The sequence below is a fragment of the Melopsittacus undulatus genome, chromosome 1 (genome assembly GCF_012275295.1).
Source record: "Melopsittacus undulatus isolate bMelUnd1 chromosome 1, bMelUnd1.mat.Z, whole genome shotgun sequence".
NCBI lineage: Eukaryota > Metazoa > Chordata > Aves > Psittaciformes > Psittaculidae > Melopsittacus > Melopsittacus undulatus.
The window spans coordinates 125,322,962-125,344,731 of record NC_047527.1 but is presented as its reverse complement, the minus strand read 5'-3'; the positions used below and the strand labels follow the sequence as shown (position 1 = coordinate 125,344,731).

The 21,770-nt window shown below is 35.1% G+C and overlaps 1 protein-coding gene across 5 annotated transcripts in view; it reads right to left on the bottom strand.

The window, feature by feature from the left end:
* Positions 1 to 21,770, bottom strand: part of PHF14 (PHD finger protein 14) — a 165,846-nt gene that overhangs the window by 140,100 nt on the left and 3,976 nt on the right. For all 5 annotated transcript variants that reach the window (XM_031052446.2, XM_031052444.2, XM_031052445.2 and 2 more), the window contains exons 3-4: positions 14,998 to 15,647; positions 10,072 to 10,216 (exon numbers count right to left, since the gene is read on the bottom strand). In XM_031052446.2, coding sequence (XP_030908306.2) covers positions 10,072 to 10,216; positions 14,998 to 15,647 — 795 coding nt within the window. The remainder of the gene's footprint in view (positions 1 to 10,071; positions 10,217 to 14,997; positions 15,648 to 21,770) is intronic.

Genomic DNA, 21,770 nt, shown 5'->3' with positions numbered 1-21,770 from the left:
CATACTTAATCACCACAAATTTATGAAAACAGTATTTTAAAAGTGATTTAAAAGCTTGTAATTTAAATTTTTGCACAAGAACTGTACTATTACAAATGGCAAAAATTAAAATCTTAGAGCTTATTACCACAAAACTGTATTTCTGCATATGCCACACTTTGAACATTTATCTGTTAATCAAATGGAGAAAAATATGATTTCACTGTCAACACTTAAAACACAGTAGAGACTCTTATACTAAGAGATTAAATTCAGCTACCCATCAAATACAATGATCAAGTCAACATCTGTGCTTGCAGATCAGCTAAATTACTGAATTTTGCAATTACATAGCAACATGATTTGTTACTTTGGTTCGTTACCCACTCACTGTAATAAAATAGCAACAGTGCTCCAACTCCCCTTGTAACAGAAACAGAGGTCTGCATAATAGACTAGAACTACATCCAGGAAATAAGCAATAACATGGTAGGAACCGTTTAAGAAATATAATCTTCCATTACAGAAGGAGGCTCATCAATAAGAATTAAAATAAGAAGGCAGAATGTTTCTTTTCATTATAAAAGTATTCCAGAATTAAAGGACAAGTAATGTGCAGAACTGCATTCACAGACAAGTTTCATTATATATATAAAAGACCATGTACCTCACACATAAGGTGGCTCCATTTTCTTTATAATGTAGTATCAGCTTTAGGTAGCATTCCAGAAAGTAATTTTTTAAGTTCTAATAACACAGGCTTGAATATATGTCAGTAAAGCTACTTTCAAGCAATTACATTAACATACACACAGCTCATTGATAGAGTTAATGAATAATTAAGCATTTTATAATTCCTTCAGACTTCTTAATGTATTAGCATTTTCCTAAATGTACTTATTAAAAATTAGCTACCACCACAGAAGCAGTAATACTGTCATCAATCCATACGGCAAAATAAATTCAGTTTATTTCAAACACTGATGCTTCTTCACAAATTTAAAGTAGTCAGATTTGCTTTTCTAACCTTTGCGCCATCAGCCTGCTAAAATTAGAAAAGTGACTTAACTAAACTGTCTTATTTTCATTCTAAAATAGTTGCCTTATTATACTTATCAGTCATTCATACCCATTTTTTTTTATCCTTCCTCCTGGAAAATGACATACATGTGCCGTAATTATTTTCATCCTTATCATGTGTTGACATAAAAATATTTTTCTAACAATACAAATCTAGATCCTTTCTTCAAGTAGATTTTAAAAAAGTAAAATTTAACCCAAATTTTTTATCACAATTTACCTTTTTTACCCAACTACCATCTAGCTAAAGCTAAACACCATACTGTTACATTGACCAAAAGGTGTAGTCATTAGCTGGACAAAACAGACTAAATTACTAACTATTATGCATCAGTGATAAATACATCAAAACAACTGTGTGCACAACAGAGCTGAAGAAAAGGAAATCCATCCCAAAGACTGCCACAGACTTGGTGTACACTGCCACATAAAGCTACAGAATCAAAGCTGCAATAGAAAGCATCAACAAAAGGCTGCACTCAGTGGTAGCTTTCTATACCCACATAGATTATTACCTTTAACCACAAGAGAAAAAAATTTCAGTGCACGGTACTTGATAATTGCTCTTGACCGAGAGTTGCATGGACCAATTTCAGTATGCTCCAAAATAAGTCTGAACTCTATATAACACATCTGAAGAGTTTACTTTCTAGGAGGAGTTAGGACTAATACATATGAATAGTGAAACAAAACTCATCTTTATGAACAGTGATTTTAAGTAGTTAAATAGATAATGCACCATAAATAATTTCTACTTAGGTCTTGAGACCTAGCAGCTGAAGTTTAAATTCAATCTAATAATACTCAACAAAATAAAGAGCAACACCCAAAATTAATTAGAAACTACCTGTTTAGCTGTATTTCTTGTTAAAGATAGGCAAGAATTTTAACCCCTCTTATGTTTGCTATAAAGAATCATTTGCTGCTTTTCGGTGGTTAAGCAGTAACAGAAACCAAAGCAAAGATCAAATTTCACCAATGTAATATCTACATTGGTAACACAAATCTGCCGAATAGCTGTATTTATAAAATGTCTGCAAAGCTACAAGACAGACAGCAAACCCTGCATGTAGTTTTGACACCTGTCATGGTTTGAGCATGTTTTGAGGGTGTTTTTGTTCAAGGTTCTTTCCAGCCAAGTGGTGGAGGGGAGGCCGGGAGGAAGGAGAGACAGGACACCTGACCCAGGCTAGCCAGTGAGGTATTCCATACCATAGCGCGTGATGCCCAGGATGCATACTGGGAAAGAGAGAGCTGGAGAGGTAGAGCTCTGGAGGAAAATGGAGGAGGGAGCACGCGGTGCTCGGCCGGGCAGGGTGGAGTGAGTTATGGGTCAGTGGCTGGTGGGGTGTTGTATTCTTTTCGCTTGTTATTTGCTTTATCATTATTATTTGTAGTGGTAATGGCAGTGGTTATTTGTGTTATGCCTTAGCAATTAAACCGTTCTTATCTCAATCCATGGGGGCTACATTCTTTGGATTTTCCTTCCTAACTCTCAGGGAGTTGGGGGACTTGTTTAAACCACGACAACACCAAAAAACAGTATAAAAAAAATCCTTTATGAGAAACAGCGGTTAAAGTTTCTTGCAGGCCAAAAGTAAATGGTGAAGAAAACAAATGCTAGTAGCTCAATTTTTAAATAACAAAACTTACACAATTCAGAAAAGAGTGAAACTACTTAAAATAAAAAAATAACCAATGACAACGTATGTTTGCCCTGTTTTAAGGAATCACAGATAACACAATGATGATGTCATTTGACACTAAGATGTCAGATGTGTACAGGAGCAAATGTACTATTTGTTCTTTAAATGTAAAAGGAACAAAAAAAACCCACTATTTTACTTCAGCTGAGATCTGAAGGCAAAAGAAATTTCAGAAAGAAACCCTATTATAAAGATAGATCAATTTTTAAATTTTGAAATATATAAGATTTGAATTTTAGTACAAGTAAGCGTATTTGGAACAATGAAAAGATTGTTACAGCAAGTCTCCATCCAGCCCAAACCAGAGCAAGTCCCATAACTACTGCTCTGATCACATGCAGTAGTAATTCCAGAATAAATACCTCGGCCCCTTTTGCAAGCTTACAGCTTACTAGAAATGAAAACCTACTTTTTTATTATTAAGTAGCAAACATAATGAAAACGCTGGCAAAGCTGAGGAATGCTGCTCATCTAGTAAGCATCTGCAGTATCAAAATTAAAAAAAACACGAATTTTCAGAATTTCTCAATATACTGACTATATTTCACCCCTTGATATCACAAGTTGCAAAACAGAAAACTAAAAGTAAAACTGCAAACAGAAAAACTAATTTGGTCATTTTAACATGATTTAAACAATAGCATCTTATACACTGTCAGAATTTAGTATCATGGTTAAAAAGATTATCAAACACTTTCAAGCAAGCAGATGCAATTAACACTAACGAAAAAGGTGAACCTGGAGTTCTAGATGGCACTTTCAGTGGCTTTCACTTCCAAATTTTGAGTAACTTTATAACAAGCATGCTAATGGATTAATATGTCTCTTAATAACCTTAAACTGGGGAAAAAGTGTTTTCTACTGCATGGTCATAATTGAATTTGTGCATACTAAGTAAGTCCTATAGTACAAAATGCACTTGCTAAAAAATCTAAATACACTTTTGTCAAAAATCTGTCTGAAAAGTTACTATATATAAAGAGTCCAGAGTTTTAAAAAACAGCAGTACTTCTATATTTTTACCAGAGTAATATTCATCTGTAACAAACAATAGTTCTTTAAATATATTATTTTAAAATCCTTAAAACTACTGAGTACAACAATGGTTCAACTGCCACTTTTTCCTATATTGAAAGAATTGGTCCTATCAAGAACCTTAAAAAATTATTTTCTATGACTCTTTAGACATACAAATACAAAGCTGCTGCTTGATAAATCACTTCATCCTACTATTAAGTGGTTAAGTGATGATCAAGAAAAAGTTGTCAAATCCAGCTTTCCTGTATGAATTGTTGGGAATTGCTGCTGTTGGAACAGGAAGCAGTGTAAGGCCTCACTACAAGTAAATCTCCCAAGCAACATCTGGAGGTAATCTTTAAGTTCTTTCTAAAAGCACCACAGTTGTGTAGATGGCATTACTACTTAAGGACTAAAGGACAAGAGAGGAAAGGATGAACATTTTTTAAAATCATGCGGTTGATTCCAGTTATTATCACTGCACCTGTGACCTATACGGCACAAAGTCAACAACTCACCCCTTTGAAGAAAATAAAAACTTTTAAACACTTGGCATAAAATGCACCCTGCCTTAATATTCACAGAAATTCTGAATTTTGGATCTTTAGAATAACCAGAAGCCCCTTTTAAACTGCAGTTCATTAAATCCTCATGTTTGTATATTCTTAGATTACTGCATCACAACTCTGTGTCTGCTACTTCCTTGAATACCTCTTACATTAAACAATAAAATTGGTTTAGTATAATATCCTATGAATTTAAACACATGAAAGGCAAGAAGTTAAAACTCTCATAACATTTATTGTTCCACTAACGGCATCTATATATTACTATTATAGCCAAGTTGTCTATTGAATGTATGTCATTTTATACAGAAAACAAACTTTTTTATTCCTGGATTTTAAAGTCATTATACTCTGTTAGTAGCATATATTTTATGTGACTGCCATTAAAATGAAATTGCACCAGTTTAAAATGCTACCATTAAAACAATTGTTCTGAAATTTATACCACTGAGGGAAATGGAAAGAGAGACCTAATTCTTGCTTTGGCTGCATCTGTTCCACCATTTCTCTGGGAGGGTAATTTTTTGCCAAAGAGAATGTCTGCATATGTTAACTACACGTACACACACTCTGAAACATGATCTTCTTATACAGACCATGAAAACCTGAACTTTAAGGTAAGCTGTAGGTTTGCAAAATTAAATGCTGTGAGATCACAGCATTCAAACTATACTGCATTCAATCCTTAATTGGACCAACAGCTTAGAATAAAGACATTAATCAATTCATGCATCATAAGTTCCAAACAGTATTTTTATTTAGTAAATCAAGTGAACTAAAGTACAGGATTTCACAGAATGAATTTTTATATCAGACAACTGCCTGATCAGGGTAAGCAGCAAATTTAAAATGCAAAAACCTTTTACTACACTGTAAAGCATATGGCCACTACGCAATTGCTTTTAGCAAGAGAAATTTTATTCTGTACTGTGCACATCACGGTAAAGTAAGAAACAAATAGAGTGAATGTGAAAAAAAAAACCAAAAAAAAAAACAACTGGAAAAATGTACAGCTTCTCTCATTTAGTTCACAGCAACTCATCCAAGGGCAATAGCTCACAAATGTACTACCTACAGTTATAGAATGCTATGATATGCACCAGACAATTTCTTCATATACAATGCAATCAATATATGAAGAAACGTGACACCACAGTTAGGGGTGTCATGCTATTACAAGATCTTGCCATAAAGCATTTATCCAAAATGGCAGATTAGTGCCTAAAGAAGATTTTTATAAAAAGAAACTATTATCTCCAACACAGAAGAAAACACTCAAAAAAGCAACTGTACTACTACAAATTTAATCAGACTTTTCCCCAGCACTGTAAGCATTTTTCTTTTTTTTGATATGCAGTACACTGATACCTGAAATGAGAATAAATTTTTAATTGATGGACTTATTAATTAATTACAGGCTATTTAGACATAGAAGATGAATGCAAAGTGTAAGAGTGGGTATTAAATTAGCATTACACATATGCCTCCACAGCTCCAGAGGCAGCTACTGATTTCTGTCATTTTGAACCAGTTATTTGCCCCACAAAGTTTATAGATTTTTTTTTTTATATGTGTCTGAGGAGCAAAGATAGCTTTTGGACAAGTGATGCAAGCCATGCAAGCAACATGAACATTACCCAGCAAACAGCTGCACTGGAAAGGATACTGAATTCCTAGCAATCTCAAAATCTGCCAGGAAAGCAAGTAAAAGTGTTTATTAAGGTCTGAATAAGAACCTCCCCCTAACTTTTGGCCATGCTGTTGTGCTCCACTTGAGCACTGGCAGAGTTGCCTCCAGATGAGTTATCACCCCTCGTCTCCCATGGAAGACTCATGTATCAGCTGATTAATGCAAGTGAGCAAACCAAAAGGAATACAAATTATGACTGAATAGGCAGCTGCTGCACCAGGAACTGAGAAGGAAAAGGCGCTAGCACCAAGTACCCATGAGCATAAGTAACAGAGCAGTATGCACAGCAATAAGCTACCTTGTGCTAGAAAAGCCAAAACTCGCTGGGGCAAGGGAGAACGGAGATGTAGACCCTGCCTAACTTCAAACACAAAGCAACATCATCTTACCCTCTAAAAATGGGTAACAGACTCCTGACAACAATTATACTGGCATGCAGCCACTTAGGGATCACAAATGGAAGGCTCACCTTCACATGAAAGGCCATACCATCACATACGAGTGACTGCCTTTTGCCCAGTTAGCTACAAGTAGAGCAAAAGACTCCCCCAGGGAAAGGAGCTCTGTTGTCCTGAAGAAGCAGGCTTGACTCAAGCAGCATTTTTATGGCTAGTGGGTAACTTCATATTAAATACAGAGGCACCCACTGTAGGAAAATCTTTTCCAGTCATCTGAAAGGTTCTGTGGTAAAGAGAAACTTTTACTTCAGCAAAGTACAAAGGCACAAGCCAACAGTGTAAGACCCCTCTCTGTGAAGTAAAACAGTTTCTGTAATAGTCAACAAGGAGAGAGAAAAAAAGGTCTTCAGGGAAAGAACAATCAAATCACCAGTATCATTATATTGGCCCCTGGGAGGGACACCAGTAGGGTGTGAAAGGAGTGCACTTCCTGCCAAATAAATATCTACAGTGCTATAGAAAATAGCGAAAACACATCAATTCATAATACAACTTGAAATTGAATGCAAAAACTATGAAGAAAACCCCTGCAGAATTCCAGCAGCTTTGTTTGGGCATTTCAGAATAACAGGCATCTTGGGTTTGAGATTCTAGGGAAAAGACAACTGCTAAGTACCAAAAACCAGTTCACAGGAAATGGGCATATTATTTTCCCCAACTGCAGGCAAACACAGGTAAACATCACTGCATTGATTTCTGTACAACTTAAATAAGAGCCTCCTTATTCAATACTGTACTAGAAACTGCACTTTCTGAAAAACTCAAAAGCTCAATCATTAGAACGAATTTCAGAACACAGCATGATGTCTGCAGCCACAACAATCTACCTCCTAAAGAAAACCTGCAAAGATTCTGGTATTCCAATGTGTTTATAAAACAGACTTGCTTATTTCTGGAATATGTATTTCAAACTACAAAGCAGCTGTGTATAATAGCACAAAGGGCTTCTTACAATACAGCCTATGTCAATGATCTGGGCACAAATTCATGAGGCACAGTTTAAAGTCAATGATATTAAGAGCAAACCTCGCCTCAATATTAATATTAAAAAAAAAATAATTCTCGAGGTTGCAAGCAATGTTTTATGATTAGATAGTAGTTATTTCTTCAACTACTTCTCAATTTATTTTTGGAAATCACCAGAGTTTAATCATTAAGCCACCAGGAACAAAAAGTACTTGCTGCACTGCATTTTGGTTTTCACTGAATCTTCTTTATGATAGTCTGTGTCTTCATTTATTACTCACGCATTCAGAAGTAATACAATGAGTGAATGACTTCTGGGCAAGAGTGCAGGAATCTCTACATTATTTAACATGCATATATGTAAGATCGCTGGACCAAACTAAAATTTCAATTGTTCTAAATTTGCTTATAAAATTTTGATTCGATGCAAGCAATTATTTAAACAAATTACTGAAAAAATCTCTAATTTAAAACAGTTACTGCTCTTACTTACAATTATAAAATATCAAAATACAGAAAAAATACACCAGAATAAATGTTCTTCTTTACTTAAAACTATATTCATTTGTTTCCAAATTGATATACATATCTAGCAATGAAACATATACATAAAACATCAAGTAAACTTCCAAATTGCAATTACCATAGATTTGAAGTTCAGCTTGTTGCAGGGAAAATTTACATTTTTATCACAATCAACAATTACTTTAATCTACACAGCTTGCTTTTTTTCTTTTCAAAGACTAAGCCTATTCAAATAGAACTTCACAGCTACTTTACACACACTTTCAAGTATTTATTATTAAAATAAATTATAAAGATCAATACATCCAAATGTAAGTGTGAAAAATGAACCAACACCATAGTCAATTAGCTTGTACAGACTGCAGAATTTATTGGAACAAAGTAGCAATTTAAATCTTCTGAATTAATCTATTTTACTTTTTTGCAATAACAACAAAGAAAACATACCCATTGTACTCGGAAACAGTAGGACTATAGGGAATCTTTGCCTGTAACACTTTAAAAAGAAGAATAGCAGCAATTACTTTTAGATAGATTTTGAACTACAGAACTATTTTCTGGTGGAGGAAGGCCAGCTATAATCTTACATTTTATACGCACAAAAGGTTTAGTAAACTAAACAACATAAGAAAATGACCTTTAGGGATTTTTAGGGCACTCTTCTGGAATAAAATACTAATTTGCCATAATTTTATTCTAAAAAGGCATAAGATCATTTTCCCATCACAATCATTCTGCACTTTAACATGACTAACTGTACAATCTTTAAATAAATCTTACAGAAGAATTTTCAGGGAGCTCCACAGCTATAGGGTTTAGATGTACTGACTGCATTTCACACTTGGGGAATTCTTAAAATAGGCATCCATAACTATCATCAAAAGGCTCTTTCATTCAATGTTTTTCTTCTCGTAAGTTAACATAAGACTGCATGGGGGGAGGGAAGAGAATCTATCAAGATTCTATAAATCTACTTTTAGTAGCTTACTGCATCTGAAATCAAACATATTCTGCACCTTAATTTCAAAAACTTCAGATACAGAGGAAGAAACTCTGCCAACATACCAAGACACCTAAATTTAAGAGTCTAACACTTGTTACAGCCAATGAAGACCTGACTAATGACCTAGACTATGATACAGCTCACCAGAAATCAACTACCTTGTTCTCTAAACTCTGCTAATCAGCTCTTCAAAGAACCACAACAGGACTTTAGGAACTAGAGTACATGTTGACGCTCAACATAAGGCATCTGAACCTGAGGACAGAAATTCCATCATGAGTTTCCTAAATGATGTTAAGCATAACTGAGCTATAGTTCAATGCATGAGCTCAATACTGTTTCGAAGCGATTTTCAATCTAGTATGAGAAAACAAAACGGGAGTAGGGAATTAATAAAAGCACTTCCTACTTGAATAGGCATGCTGAACAACTCAAAAAAAAAATTAAAACAAATGAAGTCACATAAATGAAAGATACACCTTCTATGCTTTTGAAGAATGAAAGCCTACCTTCTAATTTCAAGGACTGAACTAGCCTATTTCATTTTTCTGGGAAACCTTAAAAAACTGAAGCTCTAAAAAGGTACAGGGTTTCAGAAATGACAATAAAATCAAAACAAGATAAAAACCAAATCACCATCAGATTAATGAAGAAAAAAAACATAGTTTGTTTTTCAACAAAACAGGTATGCCTCTCTGTTAGTACCTACCCTGCCTTGCATCCTCAAGAAAAAAAGCAATGACATACAACACAGCCTCATCTTCTATGTAAAGATGTTAAAATTTCATATGCTTACCTCACAATAACCTAAAGCCCTAAAAATACAATGTACAGTTCAAATATTTACAGATTGTGATTCATTATATAAGTATCTGAAAAAATGCCCTGTCCTATAGTTGCTTATATTTGCTTTGCTAAAGTAGAAGACGGATGTTTCACTACTAAAATGGATCCATATAGTATTACAAGAAAGTAACTGCCAGAGTTCAAAGACTTCATTTTTTGGAAAAAGCACATCAAAATTTTATTAAAAGCAACGCATGCACTTTCCTCCCACAATGAGAATGAAAAGTTGTATTACCTTCATGCACTGTTATTCCACAGTTGTCACACTGGATTATTTCATCAGCATCTTCACTGTTATCTCCAAGACAAACGCAACAAATCAAAATATGGTCCATTTTCTGGGAACTCCAATTTTGAGACTTCTCAAGGATCAATGAGTCCTAATATTGAAAAATTAAGACACATGGATTATACCAGGAACTTCAATTTTATTCACAACAAAGAAAAGATCTGGGTTTTGCTCAATATTTGAACAAGCAAATTTCACAAGACTAAAAGCTTCTTTGTTGTTGGAACGTTCAAATGCTTCATTCACAAACATAAGACCTGGGAGAAAGTATAGATATAATCTAAGCTCAAGATACCTCCAAATCCAAGGGCCAGAGAAGGGTCTTATTTCCGCAATAGAAACATACACATCTTTAAACCATATATGGTCTATTGTAAGGAAATAATGCACACCCCTAAAAAAAGACATTTAAAACGGGGGAAAAAAAAAAAGAAAAAAATACACCAAGGCCAAAGATGACATTCAAATGTTGTTAAAATTTCACCTTCCAAAAAGAAGTTACATGGATCTGCAAAATCTGAAAATAAAACAGCTAACAGGAGCCTGCCAAGTTTTCACTTATGTAAAATATGACAAATTATCAGCTTAGTTCTATTCTGTTGTAATGCAGATTTATATGTCTCCATGCAAAGCCATTTGATTTATTAAAATACAACAATTTACTTTCTCCTGCATACATGCAAGAGTAATTATTTGCATGACAAACATAATGCTCTGTTTTGGCAACCTTCAATGTGAACTAGACCACTTAAAAAGAATGTGTCTTTTAACATGGAATTTCTCTAAGGGAACACAGAGAAGTGTTTCATAAACCAAATAAAGCTATATGTAAATTTAGTTTTTTTCATAAACACCGTTTAGACTTATCATTATTTCCACTGAGAGATACAGACACTGACTCTTCTGCAAAATTTTACAGTTTACATATATTATCTTTTATTTTTATACTAAAAAGCAAACATTAAGCTTGAACTACCTTCATTGGTGATATGAAGGCACATAGGGAAGTGTGAAATTAGGCACACTAGTTATTAGAAAAAATAAATACTGAGTGTAACTGTAACAAATCATTTCTGAGCAGACACTGACAGGTTCAGGCATCATTCAACGTATCAGAGATCTGGGAATATTCCAAAACTGGTGTGGTATCCTAACAGATCAGGAAAAAAAAAAGAAAAGAAGGTGGAAGGTGCACTCTCAAACATCATTTTCTCATTCCAACACTTGTTTATAATATAAAACATAGCACCAGTACTATGCCTGTGTAGCCTATGTAGATAAAAAGTACCATGAATGCTACATAATGTAGGTAATCCTCCCCAAGTATTTTAAATTCTCACCCTAATCTATGCAATTATCTCATGATAACCTCTCAATCTGACATAGTACATCTCCACACAAATTTTTTAGTGAATCATTAATGAAGTCTCTTTGTACTTCAGGTTATCTGGGCAGGTATGTGGAAGGTAAAGGGGGAAATCTTTGCTTTATTTAAAATTAAATAAAAGGGCAAAATAACCTTATCACCTAAAGCTGGGTTCAAATGGTTTACTTTGAATAACAGAGGTGGATTTTTACGTTTTTGACCTAGGAAGCGTCAAGCACATACTTCTATCTATTCAGAAAGACATCTTGAGCTCCCATCTATTTTTTCTAAAAAACCTAAGGAGACATGATCTATAAATAAACCCTAATCTAGAAGTAAAAATTAAAGATTATGCAACCATTCACACAATCATGCGTCCCTAAGGAATGCAAATCATTGTGAAAAATAGAAGATTCTCTGCTACAGAGTTCAGGCTTACAGAGCATTTCTTCCAGAATCTTTCTTTTAGGGCAAAGCTGCAAAGTATTTTGAGGAAAGCAAGAAACTTGCACATTTTTTTCAAAAATACTGTAGCCCATCATTGCTCAACATACTCACATTTAGCTTGTCATTCACACGGCAGAGAGAAAAATGGCAGTAGGTTCTCCCTAACTTTTGCAAATTAATTGTGTAATGGCACAGGCATCTCGCAGCTCTACAGAAATCAGTTTTGACTAACAATACCTTCAATTTAAACTGTTATTTGGTTTCACTAAAAGAAGTTTAGAAGAAATTTGTGATCTCTACTGTTAGAGAAGCCCAAGGTCTGGTAATATAAAAATAATAATAAATAATAATAGTAGGAGTAGTAATAACAACAACAATAATAATACTCCAACAACAGAAACCAAACAAAACAAAAAAAACCCCACAACCTATTAGTTTAGGTTAAATAAACAACTGTAAAAACACTGAAAAAACACAGCCTGTTTATACAGTGAGAACATATACAAAAATGTGGGGGAGAGGGAAAACAAGCAATAATGGAAGCCCAGCAAATGTAGATCTAATATTAGGTTCCCCATCCATTATGGTTTACCTTATGTGAAGACAGCCAACAGGTCAAACAGAGCAGCAGAATAACTTAATTTTCTACACAGACATGGAGAGTGATGCGGAACGTATGCCGCTCTCTCCTACTTAGACCATGTAAGCACCTGAAAGACCCCCCCATCCCAGAAGCTGACTATACATGTCCAAAGCACGGTAATTTTAATGTAGAGATGGTAACTGCTGACAACTCCTGAACAAGTCCTGTTCCCTACCCATGTGAGAGAAACTACTTCAGTTGTATCACTATGTAATTCCCATATCAGTGGTGTTAATGAAGAAAGTGAGCATTTCAAGTGATATGCTTACATACTTCCAACTTTAAAGGAATTATAAAAAAAATAAATAGAACCCCCCCACACTTCACTAAGAATAGAAGAATCTCATAAAGTGGTAGCAATTATAAAACCAGAAAAGCTTATTTATCTGCTAATGATGCCTGACCCTAGAAAAAGAAAGTTTGCATCCTGTGCTTGATAAAGTAGAAAGACACATATTTAATTACAGCATAGGTTAAAACATTGCAGACCTCAAAATACTTTTGAAAAATGTAGAAAAATAAAAATCCCACAGAAACAAAAACCAAACAACCCCATCTCCCTGCCCCTCAATAGCCACCTCCAAAATGTAAGGAAATTAAAGGAAGAATGCATACTAAGGACACTACAACATGTTCAGAGTTAATTACCTGAACATTCCTTCATCAATTAATTATGCATTCAGACATCTGGCTTTCTAAGAAATTAGCTTCTGCAGCATAATGAGATTTTGCTAGATTTGTCTGCTAGACAAGCTTTTTTACCTTTTTATTTCTACTATTTTAGAATATTGTAGTGGGAGAGTATCTACAGATACTCATTGTTGCAAGACTTCCTGTTAAAGACTTATTCATAAACAGTACTTTGATAACTTTACTGCATGTAAAGCAGTTACAAAATTATAATTTGAATTTCAAATTCTCAAATTTTATCTTTTGATCAATGTCTTAAACCAAATGAAAGAGCAGAATCTGAGGTCCATGCATCTTAAGAAGCTTCACAAGAGATACACCAGACACAGCTGCAGGTTTCTGAAACGGGCCTAACTTTTCAAGTCAATGGAAATTATGGACATATTCAAGAATACATCCCTAAGAATGTAGAGTCACATCTCCATTCTGATATGGGAAACAACTGACAGAAAACTGCCTATCTCTGATGTTCTGATCATCACTAGTGGCAGAGCATGTACAGCTGCTGAGCTAAGAGAATATAGGTAACAACACTAGAATTACAGTTAGACAATTAAAGAAGATGCCTATACAAAAAAAAAATAATAGAATTATGTGTGGTTTTTTTCCATCGCATCTATAACTAATAAATAAAACAGCACAGGTCATTGGCAATCATATATATATATAATACGTAACAACTGAAAGACAGTTGTTGAAAGACAACAACTCTCTTGAAAGACAGAGACAACTGATTCTTTCAAATACGCTGTTTAGTTCTCTCTCATTTTACACATTAAAATTAAGATTAAATGGAACAGCAAAAATTTTAATAGTATCATATCACTATCACTTATGTTGATATTGCAATTATTTACTGCAAAATTGCATGTAGATTCTGCAGCCACTTTTCTCACTTTGTTCAAAATTTTGTCACTGCAGGATATTGAAGTCAACCATCTTGACAACCTAATATCTTAATTTTTCCGCATGCACAACCTTCCAGGCAACTGTAGAAACTGTGCATAGAAAAAAAAGTTGCATTATTAAACACCTGTAAAATTTTCAAATTCTATAATCAGAAGATATTTAATAGTTCCCAAATGATTTTTCACACTGTAAGAAATCACCTGTGAGCCCTGCCCATGGCAGGGGGGCTGGAACTAGATGATCCTTTCCAACCCTAACTATTCTATGATTCTGTGATTCTATGATTATAAGCAAATTTAACATGAATTATTATGATTATTCTATTTGATTTTAAACCCAGTGTGCATATTTCTTTACTTAGGATTCTTCTATCAGTGAACTTAGTGTTCAGATTTTGATGTTTGTCACAAAAGAAGGGCTAAGATAAAGAACAATCTGTCATTTAGCTATTTTCTGACTATGTCACAGATGCTTTTAACTTTTAGAACATTATAGATATGCAATATCTATGCTAACCAGAAGTCTCACTAATACACCCTGATTTGCATACTGGACCTCCTATTTCCTTCCAAACTAATCCAACCCCCCTAAAGCCAAGAGAAGTCACTCTATTGACTTTAGTGGCATTAGATTGGCCAAATGGTCCAAACAAGGTTATTTAATATGCAGTACCTATTTAGTATAATTTTGCTGTTTTTCTTGTTCCTCTAAACACAACTCCAGCCAATCAGTTCAATTTTTCTAATTTAACAGAATATCTACTAGGGAGTAGTTTCCACTTGTTAACAGATATATTATAGAAAGTTGTTTGCACTACCTCATTACTCTTGCTTTGTGAAAGAGCCAGGCTATCATTTGTCAATTCCTCATCATCTGCATTATTCCTGTTAAGAACTTTACTCTTCTTCTTCTTGGATCCTCCATCACTAGCCGTGCTGCTATTATCTTCTTCATTACCTTCCTCATCATTGTCATCCTCATCACTTCCACTCCCATCATCTTCATCATCCTCATTATCTCCATCACTTCCCTCTTTCCGCAGTGCATTTTTTCCTTTTTTTTTCTCAGCAGTAGGCCGCCAGTCGTTGTCATCTTCACTATCATAGTCATCCATATCATTTAGTTCTTCCATTGATACAAAATCCAGCAAAGGTCGGTTCCTGCGCAAATTCCATTTTTTTGGTTCACTTGTTTGCTCGTCAGCTACAGCATCAGGTTCAGCTGCTTTCTCCTTTTCTTTCTTCTTTTTTGGCTTCTCTTCTTCATCTTCTTGCTCTTTCTTTTCAGTTTTAATTACCTCTTTGTCTGCTGTTGGCATCTCCTCTTCAGTAGAGCTTTTGGGCTGTTGCTCTTCTACTTTCTCTTCTGCCGGTTCCTCCTCCAAGATATTTTCTTCTGATTCAGTACAGGAACCTTCACCACTGTCCTTTGATGCATCTTCACTCCCATGACCACTTCCTTCAGAATCTGTTGAGCATATGAAAATTTAAAAAAAGTGCCGACAGAAATGTACCCCCAAAAATAAAATCTGTTGAAGTAAGTTGTTAAACAAAAGAATGATGCATGTTCCTCCCTCATAAGGTATTCCACCTATTTTTTCAGCTGGTGTCCAGCTATTTCGAGTAGTATGTTGAGAATCTGTTAAACGTGAGTATATTTTAAGATGTCAAAAAAAAAGATGGCAGTATTTATTAAATGAACGTTAAATGTTCCTCTGAACTGCAGCTCATATTAACAACAACCAGTAGCACAGAATAATTTCCATGTGAAGGCACATCTTAAAGAAAGAGCATCCCAGTTTGTAAATTTCTGCAGGCGATTTCTAAATCTTCAAAATAAAATAGTTATCCAATAAAGAAGTTTGAAGTTACAAAATGAGGAGTTTGCATAACAAGTACTAACAAAAGTATGGATAATTCCATACCTTCATATTTATTACACATTTGTTTTCCTGGGTTTGGGGGCTCTTCTAATTTCCAATGGTATTTCATTTATTAATCCCACATAAATTATGGTCCAGTCTTGCAGCTGCACATCAATGCAAAAATTCTAACCTTATACCACCCATATGATATTGTTCCGTGTGTAGCCACTATTTCTATTAATTAATAGAAAACCAGTCTGTGCAATGAACAGACAGGCCAGTCTGTGCAACAAAAAAGTACAGAAGAAATTTTTTTTGTGTGTTTTTGCTATCTGTATTATAAGGTACACTGTACCTTATAGTACAGATCACAAAATAAAGCATCTGTACTATAAAGTACATGTAAAAAATATTTCAAAATATGACAAGTGAATTTGATAAAATTTATAAACACCATTCACCTTGACTATCTCTTATCTAATGTTCACCTACTATCTTTCATTTACAGTGTTAAGGATGAAAACCTCAGAAAATATTTCTTAAATTAACAACAAAAATATAACGCCACTGCCTAACTGATCCAACACAGAGATCAATTAGGCAGTGGCTACAGTTTTCCATTTGTTCAGAGCCATCACCAAGTTCCTGATGCAAAGTCACATGTTGATGCTTGTAAGTTAAAAAAAAACAACAACAAAAAAAACCCCACATTCCTTAATCACTTTAGTTACCACAAAAAAACACCACTCAGTACCACCTCACACATAGAATTTCTGTGCACATACACCCCTGTCTAAAGACAAATACACAAACAGTGGGATCAGTGTGCTACACACTTCACATGGCGTTACTTCCACCCCACAGATCACTGTCTATGACTAGACAGTAATTCAGTTGATAGTTCCATGTAATGACTACTTTTGTCTTTTTCTTCATAAGCCTGTATGTGGAAGTATTTGATGAGCAGACTTTATAATTATCAACACACACACAAAAAAAAAAGGTGTGCTACTATTACTGATCAGGACATTAATGTTAACAGTCCCCTTACACATAATAGAAAGTAAAAGTTTTTTGCAAACATTCTAACATTTAGAGAACCAGAAAAAAAATGAAAATACAGTAACACAAGTTACTGTACAGTCTTTAGAGAAAAAGAGTAATTAATTCAAACATGCATACCAGCCTTAATGGTAGTAACATAAGTACAATGTAATTAACTGAAATTTTGAAATAGTAGAACACTCCTCAGGCATGCCTAAGAAATAAGAGACAGTATTAACTAATATGCAATCCACTTCTAAACATGCTTCCCCTTCATTTCTAGAGAGAATCTCGGCCTGGGAATAGCTTAGCCTTTAACAGCACTCTAAATTACCAACAGTGATCCTTGTAACATCAACACTACAGAACTAACAGTATTTCTCTAGCTGCTTTATGCCATGCCAACAATAAAAAAAAAACAGAGAAAAAATAAACACTAGTTACATTCACTTCTCTCCTTCAAATTCTGTTTGCCTTCTCCCTGCACATTATGCTTTGTACTCTTTCTGCATCCATGTACACACCAGAGATATCTACAGTAAGGGATATTCCTCTTCTGTCTGAATGGATTCACTGTGATAGCTGCTTTTCTAGAAGGAGCTATTCTGTGATAACAGCTATTTTTGCAGGTGTTCTTCTGTCAGATGCACTTTCAGTTAGGAAGAGGCTGTAGTATACAATTTTCTCCTTGAAAGAATGCCTCTTTCGAATTGGCAACCATATGATGTTATTCCCTATGGCAGAGAACTCAAGCTACTCTCAGTGAAAGATTGGGCCAGATACACCATCAAATAGCAAAGAATATACAGTCCCACTGAGAACAAATATGAGACATAACAGTTGTGAGAAAGGCACCATTTATGCCTGTACACCTTTAGCTCTTCAGAGCATAACAGCAGGTGGCAGTCAAACTCAAAGAGGACAATTCAGAGAGGAACTCTCCAGGACAGAACATTATACTCCAGAATTAACGTATGAAAAAGTGTAATAAAGAAAAGTGACTGCTAATCAACTATGAAGTCCTGTATAATATTGATAAGACTTCAGGGGAAAGCTACTGAAATCACTACAACAGATAAATCCTCCCAGGGTTTTGCAGGACCATTTTACAAGCAACTTAAAACATGGTACCAACTGATTTTAGTTCCATGTATACAGACAGTAAATGCTGCAGAATGTAAGTACATGGCTGCCCACTCACAGCAGGCAGGCTGATTCTTCATTGAAGTATTCTGCTTAACAAGCAGCCTAAATGTTTGCTTTTAAGTGAAGTCTGAAGGATACACTAGTTAAAGGAAATCACAGACTTGATTTTGGGCTTGCCTCTTCCATTAACAAAGCCTAACCAACTCCAGATAGCAGGAATGAAGTATCTAAAATAATTCTGGAATTTTTTTTTTTTTTTTTTTTGCACTGAGTCCTGTCTGGTTGTGTTTTACCCAGGTGCTCAAAGCTACACACAGAGACTATAATCCAGGATCCTGGGACACTGAAAAGGGGTAAAAACCCAGAAAGCTGAGCATGCAGGATAGAAAACAACTACCATGTCGAAAGTTATTCTTATTAGAGGTCACTAAGAATCTACAGGCATCATGTGAGAAGTCATCCAGACCAGTGTGCCTCACAATACTCTCTTCTTAGAGCGGTAACAAAAAAACAGGCTACAGGTGAGGTGAATTCTTTTGGAGGTTAAAGCTATTCAGTCACCATCACCCTGCCCAGTAGTTCCTTAGCCTCTTTCTCCCAATCACAAGGCAGACAACAAATCTTTGACATGATGACATGAAATTACCCGGGCATCTCTGCTGAAACACCATGTTACACACCACATAACAAGCCCCCAGGGGGTGTGCCTTCTTTCTGGCAGACAAGAAAAGAGGAAAGCACTGCAAAAAAGTGTCAATAACAACTTCTGCCCCTAAACTTCCTTAGAAGAATAGCTACAGTCACAAAAAAACTCCATTATTTCCTACACATCTGATCTACAAATTGCAAACAATTTAAAAGACTCCAAAATACTTTAAGGAAATGCTTAAGATAACTAGAAAGTTCTGGTATTAACAACTAGATGTAAAAATATGGCAGGAAAAACTAGATCGTTCATGGGAAGCATGAACTTTTAAATTGCCAAAGGCAGAGTTATGCAACAGGAAAGTTCTCATCACATTTGTCTATGAGACTAAAGCCACAGAGGTCCATTACACAAAGACTAATATAACTATACCAAAAGCAAGAACTGAAAAGGCTTAATACTTCACTTGCAACTTCAAAAAAAGAGAATCTAACATCAGTTAGATCTATGCCACTGGGTCTCTATGCTATTTTGCTGAGAATGATGATTAAATATTGGGAGACTACTGGCAATTCAACACTGACAATGCTGGCAGTTACAAAATATGGAACCAGCCAAAGTAATATGATAAAGAACATACAAAACAAAATCAACATAGATTAAGATGTTACTGCTCTAAGGAGAGATATTCACTTCTCAATGTTTTGAAAAAAGTACCTAATCTGTATTAACTGTAGATTTAAAATGGGCAGAGTAAGAAATGAAACTGAGAACTGATCCATGATTACACATAGTTCAGAAGACATGTATTTTAATGCAAAAGAAGAATGGAAGAGGAACATAAATGAGAGCTGCTTAGTAAGCAGTTTCCTCACTTCTATACTAGCAGTAATTCCACAGCATTTTAGTAGGTATCTATTCAAGTCATAAAAGTACCCAAAACTAAAGGTTGCCAAATTTGATGAGTCATTGAGAACAGCCTTATTTATATTGCCGTAACACAGATGGAATTTGTTACCTTACCTCCTGAATTTGCTTGACATTTCCCTGGTTTTAATGGTATCAAACTTTGTTTGGCCTGAAGTACTGCGTACCCCATGACTTCTCTCAGTAAAGCTGCAGACTTAAATAACCCATAAAATTGGATTCCAATATAAGCTACTGAATACTCAGCCAGAATATGTATTTTTCCAAGAAACACCTGAGAATTTCACACCTTCTGCAAGGGAAGTAGCATCTGGGAGACAGCTGAACATATGTCTAGGACATGCTAAGTCTAAGTCTCTGAAGCACTGTAACAAGTATTTGTTCAAGAAAACACTTGAAACATCCCATCCTCAATGGCATATCTAGACTCTGAGGTGGCCAGGCTGCAAACCAACCATCCCACCAAGCTGGTGTAAATAAAGCACAGAAGAACCTTCTACATGTGGCAGGAAACACACAAATAGACACAGCACAAGAGAGAGGAGATGCAAGAGAAAGTAAAGCAGGCATAGTAAAAGTAGGGACCATGCAAATCCTGCTCAAGACTGACTGAACAAGCAGAATGACACTAAATGAATTAATGAATTAATGAATGAATGAGAAAGCATTCCATAAGGGGGAGACAGACTGGAAGTCAGGTAAGGTGAAAACAAAGAAAACAAATGTCATCCCATCACTAAATCCACCCTGCCCAGACACTGGAATGAAAGCCTAGGTTTCTGCTAGATTATTCCTCTGCTCTCAGTAAACACACAGAAAAATGGAAATCTTGAGTGTTTCCATAGAGAATGCAAGTTCAAAATGCTTGCCAGTCACTTCAAAGTGTTACTTCAAGCCGCAGACATTTGTACAGACAAAAGATCTCACCTGGGACAAAGATAAACCAACAAAACCTAATGCCAGGTATTTTCCATTTTGTCAGTGGGAAAAAGCCCTCGGGAACTCCACTCTGAGGGACTACACATTCCAGTTGCAAATCCAAGCCTTGAAATGATTGTATTAAGATTGTGCAATTAAGTGATAATTTACTAATCATTAGCTATCCAATATTTTTGCTTACCTTCACTCTCTGCTGAAACACCCTACAACTTTGCTGTTACTTATCATTTATGTTTATTCTCAAAAACAAATGTATTAGTTTCTTCATCAATATTTCAGTACTATTTACCACTACAAGTATTTTGGTGCTTCACAAACATTTCTGTGTATTCCAATATCCTGTACAGGAAAGCAGAAGTGGATTCTCCATCACAGTATGAGGAAACAAATTACAGAAAGATAAATATATTTGCAACTTTTTATTTCTAGATCAAGTCACAAGTTTTTCAGAATACCTAATATATGTATTTATATAGATCATTTTAAACAGAGCTCCTACTGACCTCAACTGCAATAATACACCATATTTATGCAAGCCAGACTCCACACATTCAACACAAAAAACCCCAAACATTTATCAATGTCTCTAAAAATTTGAGTCTGTAAGACTTATAGCAAAAGTAGTAAAGAATCCAATTCTTCAAGGAAGCATTCAGCTATGCTCTTCTTAGCTACACTCAGAGAAAGAGCCTTAAATTCACACATCATCCTTGCTCAGGAACCACACTACATTTCTCTGCATTATTCAGATTTCAGTATATGAGCTGCCAAAACTGACTGACTTCAAGATGACAGAGAAGAAAAGCAGTAAATCCTTGCTCTGGAATCCTGCTAGGAATCACTCTGCAACTATACACTGATTTCTGACAACAGTATATCTCTAGCTGCTCTTGCTAGAAAAGAAGATCCAAAAAACAAACAAACAAAAACCCCCAAACAAAAACAAACAAAAAAAACCACCAAGAAAGAAGTATTGTCTAATTAACTTAAAAGCAAAACTTCAAATAACTGATCCATACTGTGA